This window comes from Harpia harpyja, chromosome 4 (genome assembly GCF_026419915.1).
Source record: "Harpia harpyja isolate bHarHar1 chromosome 4, bHarHar1 primary haplotype, whole genome shotgun sequence".
NCBI lineage: Eukaryota > Metazoa > Chordata > Aves > Accipitriformes > Accipitridae > Harpia > Harpia harpyja.
In genome coordinates this window covers 39,648,742-39,666,444 of record NC_068943.1, presented here as the reverse complement: position 1 = coordinate 39,666,444, position 17,703 = coordinate 39,648,742, and the positions used below count along the sequence as shown (strand labels likewise).

The following is a 17,703-nucleotide window of genomic DNA, read 5'->3' as shown; positions in this document are numbered from 1 at the left end:
AAAAAAAAAAAAAAAAGAAAAGAAAAACACAACCCAAAATTTAAACCTTCTGCATTTTCATAGTCCCAACAAACCCGTGCAAAGACACCGCTGGCACCTGCCCCTCCTCTTCCCACCCGCAGCCCAGCACTGTGGGGCAGGCACCATGTCAGCTTACTGGGGATCCAGAGCCCCTCCAGGACCAGTTCTCGCCCCGAGGGGACACCAGCACAAGAGGCTCTGAAGACCCCCCTGGACCGCCTCCCCAAACAGCAGAGCTTAGTGTTTGTGTGCCGAGCAGCAGGGACCTGCCAGAGGATGTCCCCGTACCCACCAAGGGGGTTTTGGCCGCCGTAGCATCAGCAGGACACAGCAGGCTCCACACCACTGTCCCCCCCCTCCACGCGTGTGGGGACATCCCCGTCTTCGGCTCCCAAGTCTGGTCTGAGCAGCTCGGCTTCACCCTCCTGCCCGAGGTCCGTCAGGATGTGGCCGCATCCAGATCCGGCAGGAGCAGCTCCGAAACGCCCACGGGGACGCCTCTGCCTGCTCCCGGCACTACTCCGTCCTGCTTGCGGAGCTCCGGCACAGCTCCTGGAGGTCTGTGGAGGCAGCGGATGAGCCCCGTTAGCAACCCATTCATCTAAAAAAATGAACTAATTTAAATAAATTTACAGAATCTGGTCCCTTCCCATGGTCTCTACCCCACCGGAGCAATGTTTCACCACCAACCCACAGCGTACTCACAGCGCATGATGGTGTCTCTGATCTGCCTGAAGCTGTTCTCCTTCAACGCCATGTAGATGTAGTAGAGGTTTCGCAGCTCCTTGGGATAATCCTTCCGATCCACGTCCTTCAACACCGGGATGGTGCGCCCGTTGGCCATCGGAGCTTCGGCCAACGCCTGGTGCATCTGGTACTTGCACCAAGGGTCCCGGAGGAAGCCAGGGGTGATGAGCATGACCCAGCAGTGGCTGTTTTGCACGGCGTCGCACAGCTCCGTCACCACCGCGCTTCCCGGTGCCGCGTCCCGCAGCTGGAGGAAACAACGGAAGCTTTCGGGTTGACCCTCCAGGTAGGACACCAGCTCCTCCACCAGCTCCAGGTCCACCTCGCTGTGGCAGATGCAGACATCATAGCTCTTGGCCCACCGGGCGCTGCCCGAGGCGTTGATGTCCAACACGGGTGACGAGCGGACAGACCTGGCCAGGCTTGTGCCGGGAGAAGAGCCGGAGCTCTCAGCAGAGGATGAGGAGGAGGAAGGTGAAGATGAAGCAGAGCGGCTGGTGTTGAGACTGCTCTCCACTGACCTGGGCTTGGGCTTGTGTACAAGCCGCTTAAACCAGTCTGTAGAGTCAGAGAGACTGTGGTGAGGTTTGGGGGGGGCTCAGCACTCCCCCCAGGCTTCCCAAGGGGCTCGCATGGCATTGCCAGCTCAGCAGGACACCTCCAGATGGAAACTGCCAGGCAGGATCTCACCCTGACCCCCCAAAAACCAGCCCAGCCTCTAAAACCTCAGCTATTGCCAAAATCCAGATGCTATTGCATCATGGCGAGCAGCCCACGGGCACCCTTGTGTTTCAGTGGGGAGGGGATAGAGCCAGAGGGTTTATCACCCCTGGCATGAACCCAGCCCAGACTCACTGGCCATAGTGGGCAGCACGCTGCTCAGCCGCCGATCACTGGCATGAAACCTCTCCTGCCAGCAGAAAAAAAAGGGGGGAAAAAAAAGAAATTAGGAGAGCAGCAACTGCCCTGCGGTAGGTCTCAGCCCCAGGAGCTCAGCAGGGTTTATTCCAGGGACACGCAGCTCTGGGGTGCTCGCCTGCCACCCCAAAAATCACCCCCAGCAGGGTTTTCCACATCCACTACCCCAAAATTTACCAGGAAGGAGCATTGCGACCTCAAGCAGGGCTGGAAGCAGTGGCTCCGGCAGCCCTCCTGCCTGCCTGCACGTCTACTGCTCATTATCAGCTCTCTCCAACAGAGATACACACCTGCAGCAAGTGAGGCTGAGAGCTGACAGGCAGGAGACACCCTCATTCCTGGCAGCAGGGAAAGGATCCTGCAGAGGGGAGAAGCGAGGATTAGTGGGGATCAACCAGCTGCTGACAAACCAAAGACAGCTGGGATGATGCCTGCCCATCCCTTGCCAGCTCACGCCAGGCCTACACCTCAGCATCATGCTCCTGGCACGGTCTGGAGTGCCCAGGAGAAGCGATGGGGCAGGGACAAGCCCCAGGAGCAAACATCACTGCCATTTTCCACTGCTTACATCACCCCTTCCGAAATAAAACATCTCAAGTCACACTGAAGCCTTTCCCCCACCCCAAAAATGGAGCAGGACCGCAGCAAATGCTGGCAAGGATCCGGCATACCCACGGAAACCACACTCCCCAAGCAAGCCACCAGTTAGTAACAGCGAAAAAGCTCGAGCATGGCTGGAATGACAAGCATGCATGGTGAATGGTAGGGGGGAAATTTGGGGGATGCCTACCTGGGACGCAGCAGTTGGACACCGGAGCAGGGAAGGGGGATGCATCAGACCCTGCGTTCAGTGAGGAGGAAGATCTTCCGGGATTGCCTAGGTGGGAAAGGAGAGGTAGGATGCAGCACGTTCACTCTGGAACCTAATGGGATCCACAGCAAATGGTGAGACTCATCCATCCTTATAGCTTCCCCATCCGGGACCGGTTCCCAACAGAGCAGCCCCAGTGTGGAGGGGAGGACGGGGGCACCCACCAGCTTTCCCAGGGACAGAGTGGAGGAGCTGCCCCGTCCCTCCACTGCCTGCTCCCCTGGCCCCCCCAAGACCCCCCTACTTGCTGGCAGGTCCGGGCTCTGCCCGGGCATGCGGAAGTGCCGGCAGGGGAAGTCTGCCGTGATCTTGTGGGGCTGGGAAGCCTGCCCTCCCCGGGGCCTCCCTCCCACATCCGCCACCAGCCAGATGCCATCGCCAGGCAGGCGTCACCGCACCCAGCCCTCGCCGGTGCACACCAGCAAGCCCAGACCCATTTCCCTCCCTGGTTTTATAACCAGACACCAGATGGGTCCATCTCTGCCACTCCCTCTTATTTTATGAGTTACATTTACCAAACGAGGCATTTTTTCCCCCCTAAAATCCACCCCCATCTCTCCTTTCCTAGGTTGCATCCCCCCTGGACCCCCCCAGCCATGCAGCACAGCCCTATCCACTGGTTTCGGAAAGGTCTCCGGCTGCACGACAACCCGGCGCTGCTGGCAGTGGCCACCGATTGCTGCCGCCTTCATCCCCTCTTCATCCTCGACCCATCCAGCAGCCAGGCAGGCACCAATGCCTGGCGGTTCCTCCTCAATGCCCTGCGGGACTTGGATGGGAGCCTGCGGGAAATGGGCTCCAGGTGAGTCCCGGTGCCATCCCCGAGGGATTTGGTGGGGTCTCAAGGGGATTCATGCCCACCCGGTTCCCCGGCAGGCTGTTCGTGGTGCAGGGCTGCCCAGAGGAGGTGTTCCCCCATCTCTTCCATGCCTGGGGGACAACACGGTTGACCTTCGAGGTGGACACCGAACCCTCCGCCCACCAGCGTGATGCCACCGTGGCCAAGCTGGCAGAACGGCACGGTGTGGAGGTGATCCAGGAGGTGTCCCACACCCTCTACGACACCGAGAGGTGGGTGCCTGGTGCTGTCCCTCGGGGTACGGGGGATCCAGACCCGGTGCCAAGCGTGTCCCTCCCTCTCCCGCCTCAGAGTCCTTGCCTTGAACGATGGCAAAGCCCCCCTGACCTACAAGGGCCTGCAGAGCCTCCTGGCATCCCTTGGACCCCCGGAGAAGCCGGCCCCGACACTCACATTGGAGCACCTCCAGGGTGAGCATGGGGTGCACCTGGGGTGGTAGAGCACAAAGCTGGGTCAGCATCTCCCTCACTGTTCACCCTGGAGTGGAGCGATGACTGTCACAGCCCCACCATACATGGCACCCCAGGCTGCCACACCCCATGCCAGGTCAGCCATGACACTGAGTACGGGGTCCCCACCTTGGAGGACCTGGGCCAGGACCCCACCGAGGCAGGTCCTCACCTCTACACCAGCGGGGAGACAGCAGCGCTCGCCCGGCTCAACGCACTCACGGACAGGACAGTCAGTGCTCAGCACCCATCACCATAATTTCGGGGCTGCTTCGCCTCCCCCCATCCCAAAACATGACCCTTGTGTGTCCCCCCCATTCAGGCCTGGCTGTGCGGCTTCAAGAAGCCCGAGACAGAGCCCACCTCGCTGAGCCCCAGCACCACAGTCCTCAGCCCCTACCTCAAATTCGGCTGCCTATCGGTCCACACCTTCTGATGGTGGCTGGACAAGGTCTACCAGGGGGTGAGGCAGCATTTTTGGGGTGCTGGGCAGAGGTTGAGCCAGAGGGACCCTGCAGAAGGGGTGGGGGGCTGGAGAAGACAGGGGCCAGCCCAGCCAGAGGGGCTGATCCTGCCTTTGCCAGCAGCGCAAGCACTCCCAGCCCCCTGTCTCCTTGCACGGGCAGCTCCTCTGGAGGGAATTTTTCTACACTGCTGGCGCTGGCATCCCCAATTTTGACAGGATGGTCGGCAACCCCATCTGCCTGCAGGTCGACTGGGACAACAACCCCCAGCACCTCCGTGCCTGGAGGGAGGTATTTCCCTCAGTGATAGGTCCTGAGTCCTTTGACCCCCAAAAAACACACCCCTGACCCCAGCACCCCACACCAGGGCCAGACAGGCTACCCCTTCATCGACACCATCATGACCCAGCTGCGCACTGAGGGCTGGATCCACCACCTTGCTCGGCATGCCATTGCCTGCTTCCTCACCCACGGGGACCTTTGGATCTCCTGGGAAGAAGGGCTGAAGGTCAGAAGATCTCCCCCAACACCCACCAGTGCCCACCGGGCTCTTGGGGACCCCGTCCCCATGCCATCACAGTGTCCCACAGGTCTTTGAGGAGCTCCTGCTGGACACTGACTGGTCCCTCAATGCCGGCAACTGGCTGTGGCTGTCAGGCAGTGCCTTCTTCCACCGATATTTCCACATCTACTCACCCGTCACCTTTGGCAAGATGACAGACCGGGACGGGGCATACATTCGGTAGGCGCGAAACCCAAAACCATGTGAAATGGGAGGTGGCCTCACTGGTGGCTTTGACCCCTCGCCGTAGAAAATACCTCCCTGTCCTCAAGGATTTCCCTGCCAAGTACATCTACGAACCGTGGAAGGCACCACGGGCTGTGCAGGAACAGGCAGGCTGCTTGGTGGGCACCCACTATCCCCAGCCCATCGTGGAGCATGGGGCAGTGAGCAAGAGGAATCTGGGGCGGATGAAGGCGGCCCGCGCCCAGAAAGGTAACGAATCCCCCAAGAGGCATCAAGCTCCCCTTGCACCCTGCTGCCACTCCAGCTGCCTTCCTCTCCTCCAGGCACCAAGCGGGAACAACCAGCTGGCCCCTCAGTGGCTGAATCACAAAGGAAAAAGCCCAAGGCCGAGCAGCACTGACCCCCACAGGGACCCCCAGCCGTGGGTCAGGCACCACTTGTCCGTTTTTGACCCATTTCGCTCAACTGCCTCGCATTAATCCCTTCCCCTCTCCTACCCCAAGACTGATGACTTTGATGCTGCCGCCACCCCAAAAACCAACTCCCCACCCAAGGACGTGCCCCAGAGGGCAAATGCCGCCCCGCAAACCCGAGTCCCCAAGGGACAACACCCCATTGGATCGACCTCCACCCCTACCTTAGTGGTAATATAATCATTATTAAAGGGAGCAGAGTAATTAAGAAATCACAGTTTGATTCACCACATGCCTTGACCCACCACCAGCAGCACCACATGGAAGTCTCCCAGCAGCACAACTGCATTTTGGGTACAGTGTCACTGGGCTGGTCACCACAGGGAAGCCTGCTGCTTACTCATTGCCTGCAGAGAATATGAGGACATGGGTTGAGGCTAAGGTGAGTGCAAGGCAGGGGCAAAGCCAGCTCCCACAAAGGTGTTCACATGAGAAAATAAGCCTGCTTTTGTCGCTAAACACACCCACCATCAACACGCTTCAATTATGGTGCCAATACAAAGCGATACACAGCCACCCTGAAAGCCAGAGAACAGCTGATCTTCCCGAAAAGCTCGAAATACACCCAAACTCCTTCACACAGATGCTTGAAAGCATTATGGCTGCCAGCTAGGGCCAAGCACTGCTTTACTACCTCACAAGGCTGGAGACGCTGCCGCACAGACACGAACCCAAGCAGCTTGTGGAAGGAAGTCGCGGAAGGAAGGCCGCTGAGGGGAAACGGGGCACAGTCGCACCCACGAGCCCCCCCCGGCCTCTCACACCGCGACCTGACAGAGGACCACCACACCAGCCTCCTCTACCGCCCACAGGCGACAACTGCCAGGCGCATGCACCCGCCGCCTTTTATAGCGTCGCGAAACATCGCGAGAACAGAGGTGAACTCTCGCGCAAGCGCCTCTTCTCCCTCCTCCCTCCCCCCCCCCGCCGCCGCCAGCGGAAAAGCGATAATCCCGCCTCTTCCGCTACGATCCAATGAGAGGAAGGCGCAGAAGTGGGCGGGCCAATCCCTTCCCGTCGCCCCGCCCGCCGCCGCGCCGAGGAGGGTGGGGCGGGGCGGCCGGCCGTCTCCTCATGGGGCCGGGCGCGCGGCGCCAGGTGCGTGCGGGGCGGGGGGGGTGGGGGAGCGCGCGTCGCCATGGTGACGGCGGGCGGGGGTCGCGCGCGCGTCTGCGGGGAGGGCGGCCGCCGCCATGAGGGGAGCCCCCAGGTCCGCCGCGGCGGGGAGCGGCGGGAGCTCCGTCCCCCTGTGTCCATCCCCCCCCCCCACCGAGGGGGCTGCGGGGCTGCCCGGGGAGTGTAGGGGGCCGGGGGTGAGCCCGAGGGGCGGCCGCTTTATGGCGGGGATGGGGGGGGACCCAGCTTCACCTCAGCTCTGTGAGACACCCCCCCACCCTGCGCCGTCGCCCTCTTGAAAATCCATTTTCTTGGACGTTTATCCCCCCGAGAAGGAGCCCCGGCCTCCTCCCTGCCTGCTGAAGTACCGTGTTCTTGCTTTTCCCTCAGGTTTAGCGTGAGAGGGGGCGAGGAGGGGGCACAGCGGAGAGGAAAGGTAAGGCTTCAAGGCGCCGGGCATCCCTGAAGGTGCAAACACCCCCCCCGCCGCCACCCTCGGCAGCATGTCCGGCCCGGTTTGCTTCCCAGAAATGCTCTTGGAAAGCCAGCTCTGTGTGCAGAATGGCCTGCTTGAGAGCCGCCCCGCTGCCTCATCTGCTGGGGCTTAAATCGGGCAGACCGAAGGCAGCCTACATCTGAACGCCTTGGCCTGGCGCCTGTCAGACAATGCGGGCTCCTGTGTGTGTTTCTGGGGATGCAGGCCTCTTCCAGGCTTCGCTCTGTGGCTCCCTCTCGTTTTTCATGAAGCCGGTGGGAGCTCGAAGCACGTGGAGAATCGCAGCATTAAATAAAAACCTCTGGTGTATTTTAACTCGCATCCGAGGAGGCTGAATCTTGTGTTTGTAACGTCGGCGCAAATAGAAACAGGGCTTGTTTTCCCTACGCTGCCAGTCCCCGTTATCCCTGAAGCCTTTCTGGGGCAGTTTTGACGAGCCGTGCGGGCCTGCTCCAATTGCAACTCCCACGTGGAGGGACAGAGCTTGGGAATCAGCCAGGGACAACTCATAAACATCCTTTCAGATTCTTCTAGCTGACACATAGCGGGTTTTAAACTGTAACGTAACATTTGTCTTATCCCAACATCTTAAAGCCCCTTAATTTAAAAAGGAGATCTGAATTATGCCCTCAGTGGTGGTAGTTCTTCTCAGCACTCAAAGAAGCTAAAAATAATTGATGAGCAATGAATTTGTACTTGCTTCTTTATATAATTTGAGACGGCTGTTCCAGAGAAGCCCTTCTTCCAGCACTGAGCTGGAAGCGCACAGTTTTTACTTTGCTTAAGCTTTAAACGTTCAGGTGCAGGTGTAGCTTTACTTGTGTGTTAGCTGCTGAGCATGGAGACAGTCAAAGGGCGTCCACAGTGACTTCCCCATCTCCTTTGGTGGTGAGTCAGCGGAGAAAATGTCTCATTAATTTCCTGGGGTGGTTCTGAAGGCTGGGGTCTGACGTTGACTGAGCGGGATAGTCCTGTTTTGTAGAGTTATGGCAAGGGTTTTGTAAATACACACTCTGTGTGAGCGTCAGCGTTAATTTGACATAGGCTTTCTTTAGGCGCTTGGGTTTGGCTGGGATACATCTTTGTGTTTTGGGCAGCTGGATGTGTCTTCTTTATATTACCTATGAAATTGTTGTGGTTAGGTTTATTCAGTGTTGGTGACTTGGGCATCGTTTAAAGATAATGCTGAAATCTGTACCTCAAAGGCTTTAGGGTAAATTAATTTATTTCTTCGGTGTGGAGGGCGAAGGAGAACACTGCAAACCTATCCAGGGACTCTATAAGCATGGTATCATTAGTAAAAGCAATGATAGACAGCGCTGTGACAGGATAACGGGGCAGCCGAGCCAAGAACCCACAGAGTTTGATGTTTACACTCTCTCCGACTCCCTGTAGTCTAAATAGCTGGAAAGTTCCCGACATCTTGAGGAGGAAGACTGGAGAGAGGCTTCTTATCTTGTAAGTGCCCGTCGCTCCCTCTCCTTCATGGCACCTGCGTACACAGCATGGCCAGGTACTGCAGGGTCCCCTTGGCACTTTCTTTCCCTGCGGCAGTGGTGCCACGCTCTGAGGTAACACTGTTTAATTTCAGTTACCTCGACCGTGCCGGCGTGATCTGTCCCCCTGGAGAGCAGAGCTTCTCCCCAGGCCTAAAATCTGGAGGTTTATGTTTCTTGGCTGAATCTCCAAGACTTGTTCTGAACAGAAATAAGAACATTTTTGGAGACAGGAGAAGACTAGACATTATTTCTGATGGTTTTTTTTTTTTCTCCTTTTTGGCTATCTGCATTAAATAGAAGTGAAGGTTGAAGTTCATGATGTTAGACAACCATTTCTTGGTAGCTATAATTACAAAAGGTGGTTTTTCCTAAGTTCAAAATGACTTTTTAAATGTCCTTAGTGCTTTAGAGGCACTTAAAAATTGAATTGATGACTCCATTTCTGCTGTTTAAAGTAATGCGAATGTGTAGGATGAGCGAAATGGGAGCAGCGCTCAGGCAGGTGAACAAGCAAAATAGGGGAAGGCCTCAGCAGGAGTTTATAAACAGACTTGATGTTTGAGACTTGGCAGGTAAACCTAAAGCTAATATAAACTTAAATTAAATCTCTAAACTAAGCCAGTGGAGAAAGTGGGGAAGGTTTTACCTTAGGCTGCTAGGTGTGCTGCCTCGGAGGGGATTGAGGGCAGACCTGGACAGCAGTGGGAGTTCAGCATGTTGCTTTACACAAACTTCCTTCTTAAATATGCCAGTTAATGAAGGTTACGTGCTTTAGTCCCGAGCTCGTCTAAAGTGTCTTTGCACCATGAATTAAAATTTGGCTGGCTTTGTGGAAGCAGCCTGTTCTTCCACAAGAATGAGCTAATCCAAAATGAGAGATCTTACTCTACTGGAAAGAAAAAAAGGGGGGGCGGGGTTTCCCCCTTGATATTTTCCATCCTGACCGTGCTTGGCTGTATTCACTGGGGGTGAGTTTGATGTTACCGCCTGACTGATCATGTGTCCAACGGATTCTCCTGCCTCCCCGAGAGACACCGCTCCTGAGCAGATGTTTTTCTGATGGTTTAACTCCCTGAAATGGTTCACCCCATGGCCTGATGCTTGCAGGCATTTGCGGGGCAGGAGGCTGCAGAGTTTTGTTGTCAGAACTTCGTCAAAGTGCTCTCGGGCTCGATGGCAGGTTGGAAAAACACAGGGTACAATGTTCAAAAGGGTGCGCAATGGAGGAGGCTCAGCCTTGCAAGCACAGAGGGTGTAAAACTGGGAGGTACAAGCAGTCGGCTGGAGCCTGGTTCCTCGCCTGCCAAATGCGTTTGAAACTTTTATCCGAAATCGGGGCTCTACAGTAAAATAAAAATCTGATTATTTGAGGTGACAGGTAGCATATGCTAAGTGGTGTTTCGGGAGGCAGGTTGTGAAGACCAGCTCTCTGAGGTGTTATAATATTATTATACTATTGTTATAATAATGATATATTATTATTGTAATGATAAAGTTTTCAGAAGTGGTCAGAACTGAAAGGCTGGCAGGCATACTGTATCTGAGCATCTGTGAGAGTCGGTGTGCCCTGTTTTCATCATCCAGCATTGAAAGATGACGGATATCTAGATTTCTTAAATGATTCCTGCCAACATTTGCAGCCCAGCTGAGATTTCATACCTGCAAAGAGTTGCCCTGTGTATCCCCTGTCAGTGCTGCTGCTTTGCTGCAGTGAAGCAATTGCAGGCATCTCATTTGTGGAACAAACACTCAGATCTCACCAAAGCTGCAAAACCTGTAAAAAACTGTGATTTGGGGCCAGCAGCTCCTGTGCAGCATTTCCTTTTGGCAAAAGTCTGCCTACCAGAATTTTTGCTGGACTCTTCATTACAATTGGCAAGAAAAAATGGGTAAGGGTAAACAGTTCTGTCTGCTTTCCTTCCCTTTTAATAGTCTTATTTTGGAGAGGCAGAGTGGGAGAGGACCGTGTGCTGGCAGACCTTTTGTATTTTATGTCATGGGCTGTTGAAAGAGTTCTCAGACATAGAACTTCCTTTCCGTGGGCTTTAAGGTCACATCCCACTGCCTGTAGACGTATGGTGGGACGGATAATCCTTCTTTCATCACCAGAGAATGAAATGCTCTCGGTGGCTTTTTGTAGCCAACAAAAATCTTCTTGTCTTTCTTCCCTCCCGCTGTTTTCCCAAGCAGCAAGTTTGCTAACAGGCATCGCCTTGGAAGGGGGGGGAGCGCGTGCTCCGAGATGTAGGCTCTCAGGCAAAGATGAATGGCCAAGGTGAAATGAAGGGTCTGGCAAACAGTGGTCTGCCGGTGGCGACTGCAACCCAATTTTGTACAAAACAGCCCTACGATTTTATCGAGCTTCGTTGTAAAGTAAGTTAAGGAGGTGGATGAGAGCTGCGGGGCAAAGTTCAGAAACAAAAAGGTGCAATTCTTGGTCCGAAGGTGATCTCGTAAAGATAACAAAACCCAGTATTTATCTGCCCCTGAAAAGCTGGCTCGAGAAAAAAACTGTGGTCTGTTCCACATCCTGTTGCATGTATGTAGTGACTTTGCTTGTGGTGATTTGTCTACTATAGAAACTGGATGGCTTCTACCGTGAGCCTGGGTAAAGAAACGTTGTTGGAAGATGGAATGCCACCTGCAAAAAAGCCCAGGTAAATTTAATTATACTCCAGTGAATGTCTTCTAATAATAAGAGCTTTTTCTGTAATCTTGCATTGTTCTTTAAAGAGCATGACACTTGGCACCAAGCTCCAGCAGTCATTTTGGTTGCTGATCCAAGAAAAGCACGCTGTCTCTAGCCATGCCCTGTGTTTTCCTGCGGTGCATGGAACAAAGACCTTAATGCCCAGAACGTACTTTGCTGCTGGGTTTTTTTTTAACCCCTAAGCCAGGATGCGTGGTTGCACAGAAGGCTGTTTTTTACTGTACCGTCTCCGTGGTTTTGATCGGTGTTAACCCTAGCTCAGGTCCTGTCCACACGTAGGGTCATGTCAGATGCGGTGGTCGTGCTTATTCACTTGAGTTGGATGGCGGTTCCCGGGAGGACGGCAAATTACTCAAATTAGTACGATTTTGCTGCAGGTGAAGCCTAAATAATTCCACTCTGGAGGCTCCTCATACTAATAAGTAAGTCATCTTACAGTTCTCCAAGCGGGGACCTGAGCATGACACTAACTTGGGGCATACCGACACTTCTTTCCCTCCAAGGTTGGTACTGTGGCTGCTGCGATAGCACCGGCTCAGAAATGAAGGCATTGCCATCTGCGAACGAGCAGCTAATTCATCTAGGGAGTTGTCTTCCACTAACCTGATTTATTTACGAGTTATGGAGGGCTGGAGAATAGTTTCTGTGAGGGAACCCTGGTCTCAACGTTGATCCAGTGACTGTGGAATGAGCAGAAAAGAGGCCAGGAGATTATTTTTTCCTTGCTGAGGATATCAGGATAGAAACAAAGGTATTTATCAGCATGGGAACAGAATGCCTCTTTCAGAGGTGTTGCGTAGGATGTTAAGACTTGGGTATTTGTTATTATTTTGGACTTCAGTGCCTAGGTTTCTGGTTGTGTTTTTATACTAGCTCATTAGCATGAATACTAATTTATTCTTTGCGTGAGGCTTGCAGTCCCAAAATTAAAACCCATTTATCGCCACTAACAGTGAAGACCTCCTAAAGAGAAGGGTTAACTTGTCTGTTTTCGTAGGCAGTAGTGGAGGGAAGGCAAAACTCCATCTGTGTGGTGTCGGTTTCCTTTCCTCTTCTCACTAAATATCACGTGTTTGCAGATAAAAAACATTCCTTCCAAATGAGCTGCCTCTCTGGGCTGCTGCTTCCATCCTCCAGGAAGCTGCAGCTGGTCCTCTGCTTCAGAAAAGCAGCTTGACACTAGGCAAGGCATGATGAGGAGAAGCACACCTGCTTAATAAATAATAAACGTCAAATTTAAAAGCACTGTGCAAGTATAAAGCTAGGAAAATAAGGAAAAGGAGAGGAGGAGGAAGGAGAATATAGCCACACAGCACTTTTGTGAGACTCTTTCCATCATCTGGGTTTCCAAAAGATTGGCCTCAAGCATCCCGCTTATGTTGCAAGCGTGACAGGGAAGGGATTTCTGGTACAGCAACACCCTGCTGAGGGGTCTTCTCAGCAAAGAGGGGCCAGGAGGTGGGAAGGTCCTCTCCAGGGCAGAGCTGGGAGGAAGCCTCCGCTTCCTTCCTTTTGTGCTGGGATGAATGGGGCTGCTGTCTTCAGGCCCCTCTTTAGCACCTTATTTAAAGCAGGCGCAGTCACGGTTGTTTTGACTCCCGGCGTGGGGGTCCTATGCATGCTTTGTCTCGGTGCGTAAAGAGTATGTATGTGTCTCTACAGCCATTGACAATATATTCCATGTTGCTCACCACACCTTTTTCACTGCCTCCAGCCTTTCTGCTAGCTTCCAGGTAACTATTACTAACAAGACCTCCCTTATTGCAAATTTTCATGGGATTAGCTTTGCTTCAGAAGTCTTCCTGGGCAGTATTGACTTCCCTAGTAGCTGTCTCAGTAACAGACTCAATTGCCAAATATGTTGTAATTACATACCTTGTAATTGTGGGCATTTGTGATGTTGATCCATGGAGCAGCGCACTGTCTTTGAAGGATACCGAGCTGTTCCTTTCAGCCTCTGTTTACCAGAGGACCGTAATGGACATGTTGACTCAAAATTTAGGCAGAGGGTACCTCCTTTGTCCGTGGTCTGCATGTTCCACGACCCGAGACATCCTTCCATCTACCATGGTACCAGCTATGCTACTTTCTCCTCTCGCAGGAAGCTGTTGCCAAGCCTCAAAACCAAGAAGCCTCGGGAACTTGTATTGGTGATCGGGACAGGAATCAGTGCAGCGGTTGCTCCCCAGGTCCCAGCACTGAAGTCTTGGAAGGGGTTAATCCAGGCCCTCCTGGATGCTGCTATTGACTTTGATCTGCTGGAAGATGAAGAGAGCAAACGGTTTCAGAAGTGTCTCCATGAAGACAAGAACTTGGTTCATGTTGCCCATGACCTTATCCAGAAGCTGTCTCCGGTGAGTGTGCTTCTAGCACTGTATGTAAATATTTGGTACCCCGCCCCAAGCATGGGATTTGGCTTTTGGAAATAGCCAAATTTGACTCTCCAGCATGCCCCCATCTCCCGTGATTCCTCTATCTACAAGGAACCACAAGTGCACAAGTGCAGTTACTGTGCCAGGTTCCTGAGACATAACTCTGCTGTGGACACCAGCTTTTGGGTATTTCACTCGGAGTGTGCTGGGCGGGGGGAGTACCTGCCTCAGTGCAATATGTGCTCTGTGTTAACCTTGCAAGGACCTATAGCTTTGCGGAGGTCTTCGAGAAATATGCGGGTAGTTTTTCATTAAGTCATTTGGCACGAAGTGTTAGAAGAAGCCTGATTCTGATCTTAATCTGTCTCCTCTTCTCAGCGCACAAGCAATGTTCGCTCAACCTTTTTCAAAGACTGCTTATACGAGGTGTTTGATGACCTGGAATCTAAAATGGAGGATTCTGGGAAGCAGCTGCTTCAGTCTGTGCTTCACTTAATGGAAAACGGGGCACTTGTGTTAACCACAAACTTTGATAACCTGCTGGAACTGTACGCAGCACACCAGGGGAAGCATCTGGAATCTCTTGACCTGACTGATGAAAAGAAGGTAAACGATGATGATTCTATTTTTTTTTTTCTGTCAGGGCTGAGCTGGGACAGCACAGGACAGTGGCAGCTGCGGGATGTGCCCTCATGCCTGCGTAACGGGATTGTAACGTTCATAGTAATTTAAATGATGCTAGACAAACGTTTGGGGCAGTGAGCAGAGGAATGAAGACGAATGCTCATTTCTGAAACGCTGTGCCTGCTGGCTGACATCCGTTGCTCAGGAGGAGCCCTTAAGCCTGGTGTTTCTTTGATCTCTGTCCTTGAAACTTCTGGCTTGGCCTCGCTGAAGTACTGCAAGCCTCGCTTCCACACAAGGCTTGGGTGGACGTTTCTAACCGACACAGGAAACTCCATGTGAGACGCAAAGCTGACCTTTCTATTTTTATAATGTGCTGCAGAGTGCTTTTTGTGACAGAGCGTTTTTGGGGCTGTAGCCTTCGAGGCTTCCCTCTTGCTCTGTGTCCTCTTTCTGAAACGGTCGGATGGCTCCTGCTGGGTCACTCCATGTGTTCCAGCTTCTTCTGCCATGCTCTTGTATTTGTAGCCACTCGCTTCACACAAGCCTCCCTCCTTTTGCCCCAGGTCTTCAGTCAGGCAGAAAATCAGACTGTGAAACCCTCAGCTCTTCGCCACCTGCCCACCTCATCTTTCCATCGTGGGTTTTACTGGTGGAGAGCATCTTGTCCTTCTGTTTGCTTGTTAAACATGCCACACGTAGGTGCTGTGCGGTACTTGGTCTCTTTCCATTCTGACTCATTTCTGTGCTTCACGTTTCCTGTGTGACCTCTTAATCTACATGGCTGGAAGTACTTAGAGTGTTACAAATAAGCATTCTAATTATTGCAAGCTTAAACAAGCTAAGGTCTGCAGGAGTAAACCGAGAGCCTCGGCAGTGGCTTTCTGAAATGAAGGTCAGCTGTTGAGCTCCCTCAGAGCTTCTCAGAGCCTGGAGGGGCCAAGAAATAAAACTTTGTAGGCTTGAGAAACATGCTGGCATAGTATTTATAGAGTTTTTCCCTTTTTTCTGCTGAGTCCAGTGTATTGATTCAGTCTCTTCCCATTGCATTCGCCGTTCAACTGAAGTGTTGACCCAAACAAGTGCCATAGGCTGTAGTTGTAGGCCGTGATGTAGAGGCTCACGGACTCATAACCTCTTGAGGAGATAAGATGGGGAAGAAGCTGCCTCTTTGAAACACTTCCCCAAAATGGCATTTTTAACAGCACCGTGGAAGTTGACACGATGCACTTGCTAACATTTCTGGAGGGGTTTGTTTTGCGCAGGTGCTGGAGTGGGCACAAGAGAAGAGGAAGCTTAGCGTCCTGCATATCCACGGCGTTTACACCAACCCCAGTGGCATAGTGCTCCACCCGGCCGGGTACCAGAACGTGCTGCGCAACACGGAGGTCATGGTGAGGCAGCCTTCCCTTCCCTCCCCTCTGCGGGGCATGCTGTGGGGTCCCATACGTTGTGTGTATACATCTCCCGCTTCCCTGGCATGCCCATACATTAACCAGGCATAGACTCAGCTGAGTTTAAAGACTGAGCTTCACACAGGGTGGTGGGAGAGTCCTTAATTTTGTGAAGTAGAAGAGGAGGGATGGATTCTCTAGCCTGCTAAGCTGCAAAAACACCTCACCACGCTTGTGTTGAGGACGATTGAGTGATGGCAGTCCTGCAGAGCCTCATCAGTGATCAGGCAGATGCTGTCTCTTGTGTCGTGTGAAGATAAAGCTTGCCTTGACTGAGAACATCTTTCCCTTTTTTAAAGCGAGAGATTCAGAAGCTGTATGAAAATAAGTCATTCCTGTTCTTGGGCTGTGGTTGGACTGTTGATGACACCACGTTTCAGGCCCTGTTTTTAGAGGCTGTCAAGCACAAGTCAGACCTGGAGCACTTCATGCTCGTACGGAGGGGAGATGTGGATGAGTTCAAGAAGCTCCGTGAGAACATGCTGGACAAAGGGATTAAAGTGATTTCCTATGGAGAGGAATACACAGACTTGCCCGAGTACTTTGAGAGGCTGACGAGCGAGATTGCCATGCGGGGTCAAACAGGTACAGGGGTTACGGGCTGTGCGGGATGACTGTCTGCGTACGTCCACCATCTCCACACTTACCTCGGGGATCCTGTCATATGACAGCGCAGATCTTGACTGTCACCACGGACTTTGGAGTGTAGGCACTGTTAATAGGCCCTCTTCTCTATGCTATATTATTCCATAAGATTTTCTTTTTTCCCCAAAAAATTGTCTGCAAGTGTAACTGAATTTGGGGCTTACTTTTACAAAATCACTGTATGTTCTTGTAGTTTAAACAGCTCTGTTGCTTCCCACGCATCCAAACGTTATTTTTCATGTGCAACTGCAGTTGTTTATTCCCTTTCTTAGTGAATGGTAAGAGCATTTCAGTCTTGCTGACCTTTGTGCTGCTCGGCCTGAGCTAATGCTTTAACATACACAAGATCTCGCTAATAAATCATAAAAATGGGGAAAAGTGAGTTTGCTAGCCAGAGCCTTGCCAGCATGTGTTCTGAGGGGTAAAACCCAGCCAGGAAAGCCTGTCGTGTGAAACTACTGCATGTGGGCGGCAGGCCGCCCGCATCGCTTGGGAGTGCTCGCTGTTTGCGCAGGGGCTCCCCGTATCTGCGCAGTCACCTCGGGGTTGCCTTTCCACCCGGTCGTTGCTCTCTGCTCTCTCCTAGGTGTGCCTAAGGAGGGACAACAGCTGAATGGCTCTGCCGCTGCCCACGCCGAGATAAAAGGTGAGACTCTCCCGAGCTGCGAGAGGCTTTCTAGCCCCTTTGCAACTCCCTGGGAGTCCAGCGGCCTCTCTGGCAGGTTCAGAAGAGCCTTTACTTTCCCGCAGGATGCAGCACTTGAGCATCAGCCTCGCCCCAGGACCTGTGCCGCGGCAGGGTCCTGCCAGAGCCAGCAGCTCCCAGAGAGGCCGGTGCGATTTAAGGCCAGTCTAGGGGAAGAGTAAAGCCCACTGCTGTCAAGCCGCTGCCCACACGCACCGAGCTGAGCTGGGACACTTCAGGCGTGAAACAGGGGCCTCCTCGGTCGGACACGCGCCTGGTTTAACGTAGTAGTTGTCTTTTTATCGAGGTTGCGTGCGCCTGGGGAGCATGTTCTCCCCAAGGGAGCTGCAGCCGCCTCTAATTTCATACCTAGTGCTTTTGTATTCTGTACTTTCAATTAAAAAAAATGAAACTTGAGCTTTTTTTTTTTTTTTTACTTGAAGCTCTAGTTTTCTAGTCCTGTCTTTATACTGTACAGTATTTTGTATGTTGAAGCTTGTATTAAAGGCCTGTTCACGTAACGTTTGGTTGGTGTGTGATTTACACGCCCTC

The 17,703-nt window shown here is 52.9% G+C and overlaps 3 protein-coding genes across 15 annotated transcripts; 2 read left to right on the top strand and 1 right to left on the bottom strand.

The window, feature by feature from the left end:
• Positions 1 to 34: 34 nt before the first annotated feature.
• Positions 35 to 6,327, bottom strand: TIRAP (TIR domain containing adaptor protein). 11 transcript variants are annotated; one of them, XM_052786310.1, is made up of 6 exons: positions 5,796 to 6,327; positions 2,477 to 2,609; positions 1,973 to 2,044; positions 1,624 to 1,678; positions 727 to 1,326; positions 35 to 581 (listed from the first exon to the last, which is right to left on the bottom strand). In XM_052786310.1, the coding sequence occupies exons 2-6, from the start codon at positions 2,519 to 2,521 to the stop codon at positions 538 to 540; spliced, it is 816 nt and encodes a 271-aa protein (XP_052642270.1). In that variant the 5' UTR covers positions 2,522 to 2,609; positions 5,796 to 6,327; the 3' UTR covers positions 35 to 537. The 11 variants fall into 11 exon arrangements, with proteins under 11 accessions (XP_052642270.1, XP_052642269.1, XP_052642272.1 ...); XM_052786309.1 differs by having other exon boundaries at positions 2,477 to 2,563; XM_052786312.1 differs by lacking the exon at positions 5,796 to 6,327 and adding an exon at positions 4,712 to 4,781 and having other exon boundaries at positions 2,477 to 2,563.
• LOC128141518 (cryptochrome-2-like) lies at positions 3,058 to 5,746 on the top strand. The gene is given in 10 exon segments (XM_052786304.1): positions 3,058 to 3,359; positions 3,434 to 3,628; positions 3,708 to 3,826; positions 3,943 to 4,097; positions 4,188 to 4,328; positions 4,453 to 4,620; positions 4,697 to 4,837; positions 4,920 to 5,071; positions 5,142 to 5,326; positions 5,401 to 5,746. Coding segments are annotated over 10 exon segments (1,635 nt in total). The 3' UTR covers positions 5,478 to 5,746.
• A 219-nt stretch (positions 6,328 to 6,546) lies between the features above and the next one.
• FAM118B (family with sequence similarity 118 member B) lies at positions 6,547 to 17,672 on the top strand. 3 transcript variants are annotated; one of them, XM_052786301.1, is made up of 9 exons: positions 6,547 to 6,648; positions 7,057 to 7,102; positions 11,241 to 11,318; positions 13,473 to 13,725; positions 14,122 to 14,349; positions 15,633 to 15,761; positions 16,121 to 16,406; positions 17,053 to 17,112; positions 17,217 to 17,672. In XM_052786301.1, exons 3-9 carry the CDS (start codon positions 11,248 to 11,250, stop codon positions 17,228 to 17,230), a joined length of 1,041 nt encoding a protein of 346 aa, XP_052642261.1. In that variant the 5' UTR covers positions 6,547 to 6,648; positions 7,057 to 7,102; positions 11,241 to 11,247; the 3' UTR covers positions 17,231 to 17,672. The 3 variants fall into 3 exon arrangements, with proteins under 3 accessions (XP_052642261.1, XP_052642262.1, XP_052642260.1); XM_052786302.1 differs by lacking the exons at positions 6,547 to 6,648; positions 7,057 to 7,102; positions 11,241 to 11,318 and adding an exon at positions 12,875 to 13,104 and having other exon boundaries at positions 16,202 to 16,406; XM_052786300.1 differs by lacking the exons at positions 6,547 to 6,648; positions 7,057 to 7,102; positions 11,241 to 11,318 and adding an exon at positions 12,876 to 13,104.
• Positions 17,673 to 17,703: the final 31 nt, after the last annotated feature.

Coding starts and splice junctions, on each gene's coding strand:
- TIRAP (XM_052786310.1), bottom strand. CDS start 2,521: ATGCATCCCCCTTCCCTGCTCCGGTGTCCAACTGCTGCGTCCCAG. Junction 2,045..2,476: donor GTCCAACTGCTGCGTCCCAG/GTAGGCATCCCC, acceptor TCCCCTCTGCAG/GATCCTTTCCCTGCTGCCAG. Junction 582..726: donor CAGAGACACCATCATGCGCT/GTGAGTACGCTG, acceptor CTGCCTCCACAG/ACCTCCAGGAGCTGTGCCGG.
- FAM118B (XM_052786300.1), top strand. CDS start 12,986: ATGCATGCTTTGTCTCGGTGCGTAAAGAGTATGTATGTGTCTCTACAG. Junction 13,726..14,121: donor TTATCCAGAAGCTGTCTCCG/GTGAGTGTGCTT, acceptor TCCTCTTCTCAG/CGCACAAGCAATGTTCGCTC. Junction 16,407..17,052: donor TGCCATGCGGGGTCAAACAG/GTACAGGGGTTA, acceptor GCTCTCTCCTAG/GTGTGCCTAAGGAGGGACAA.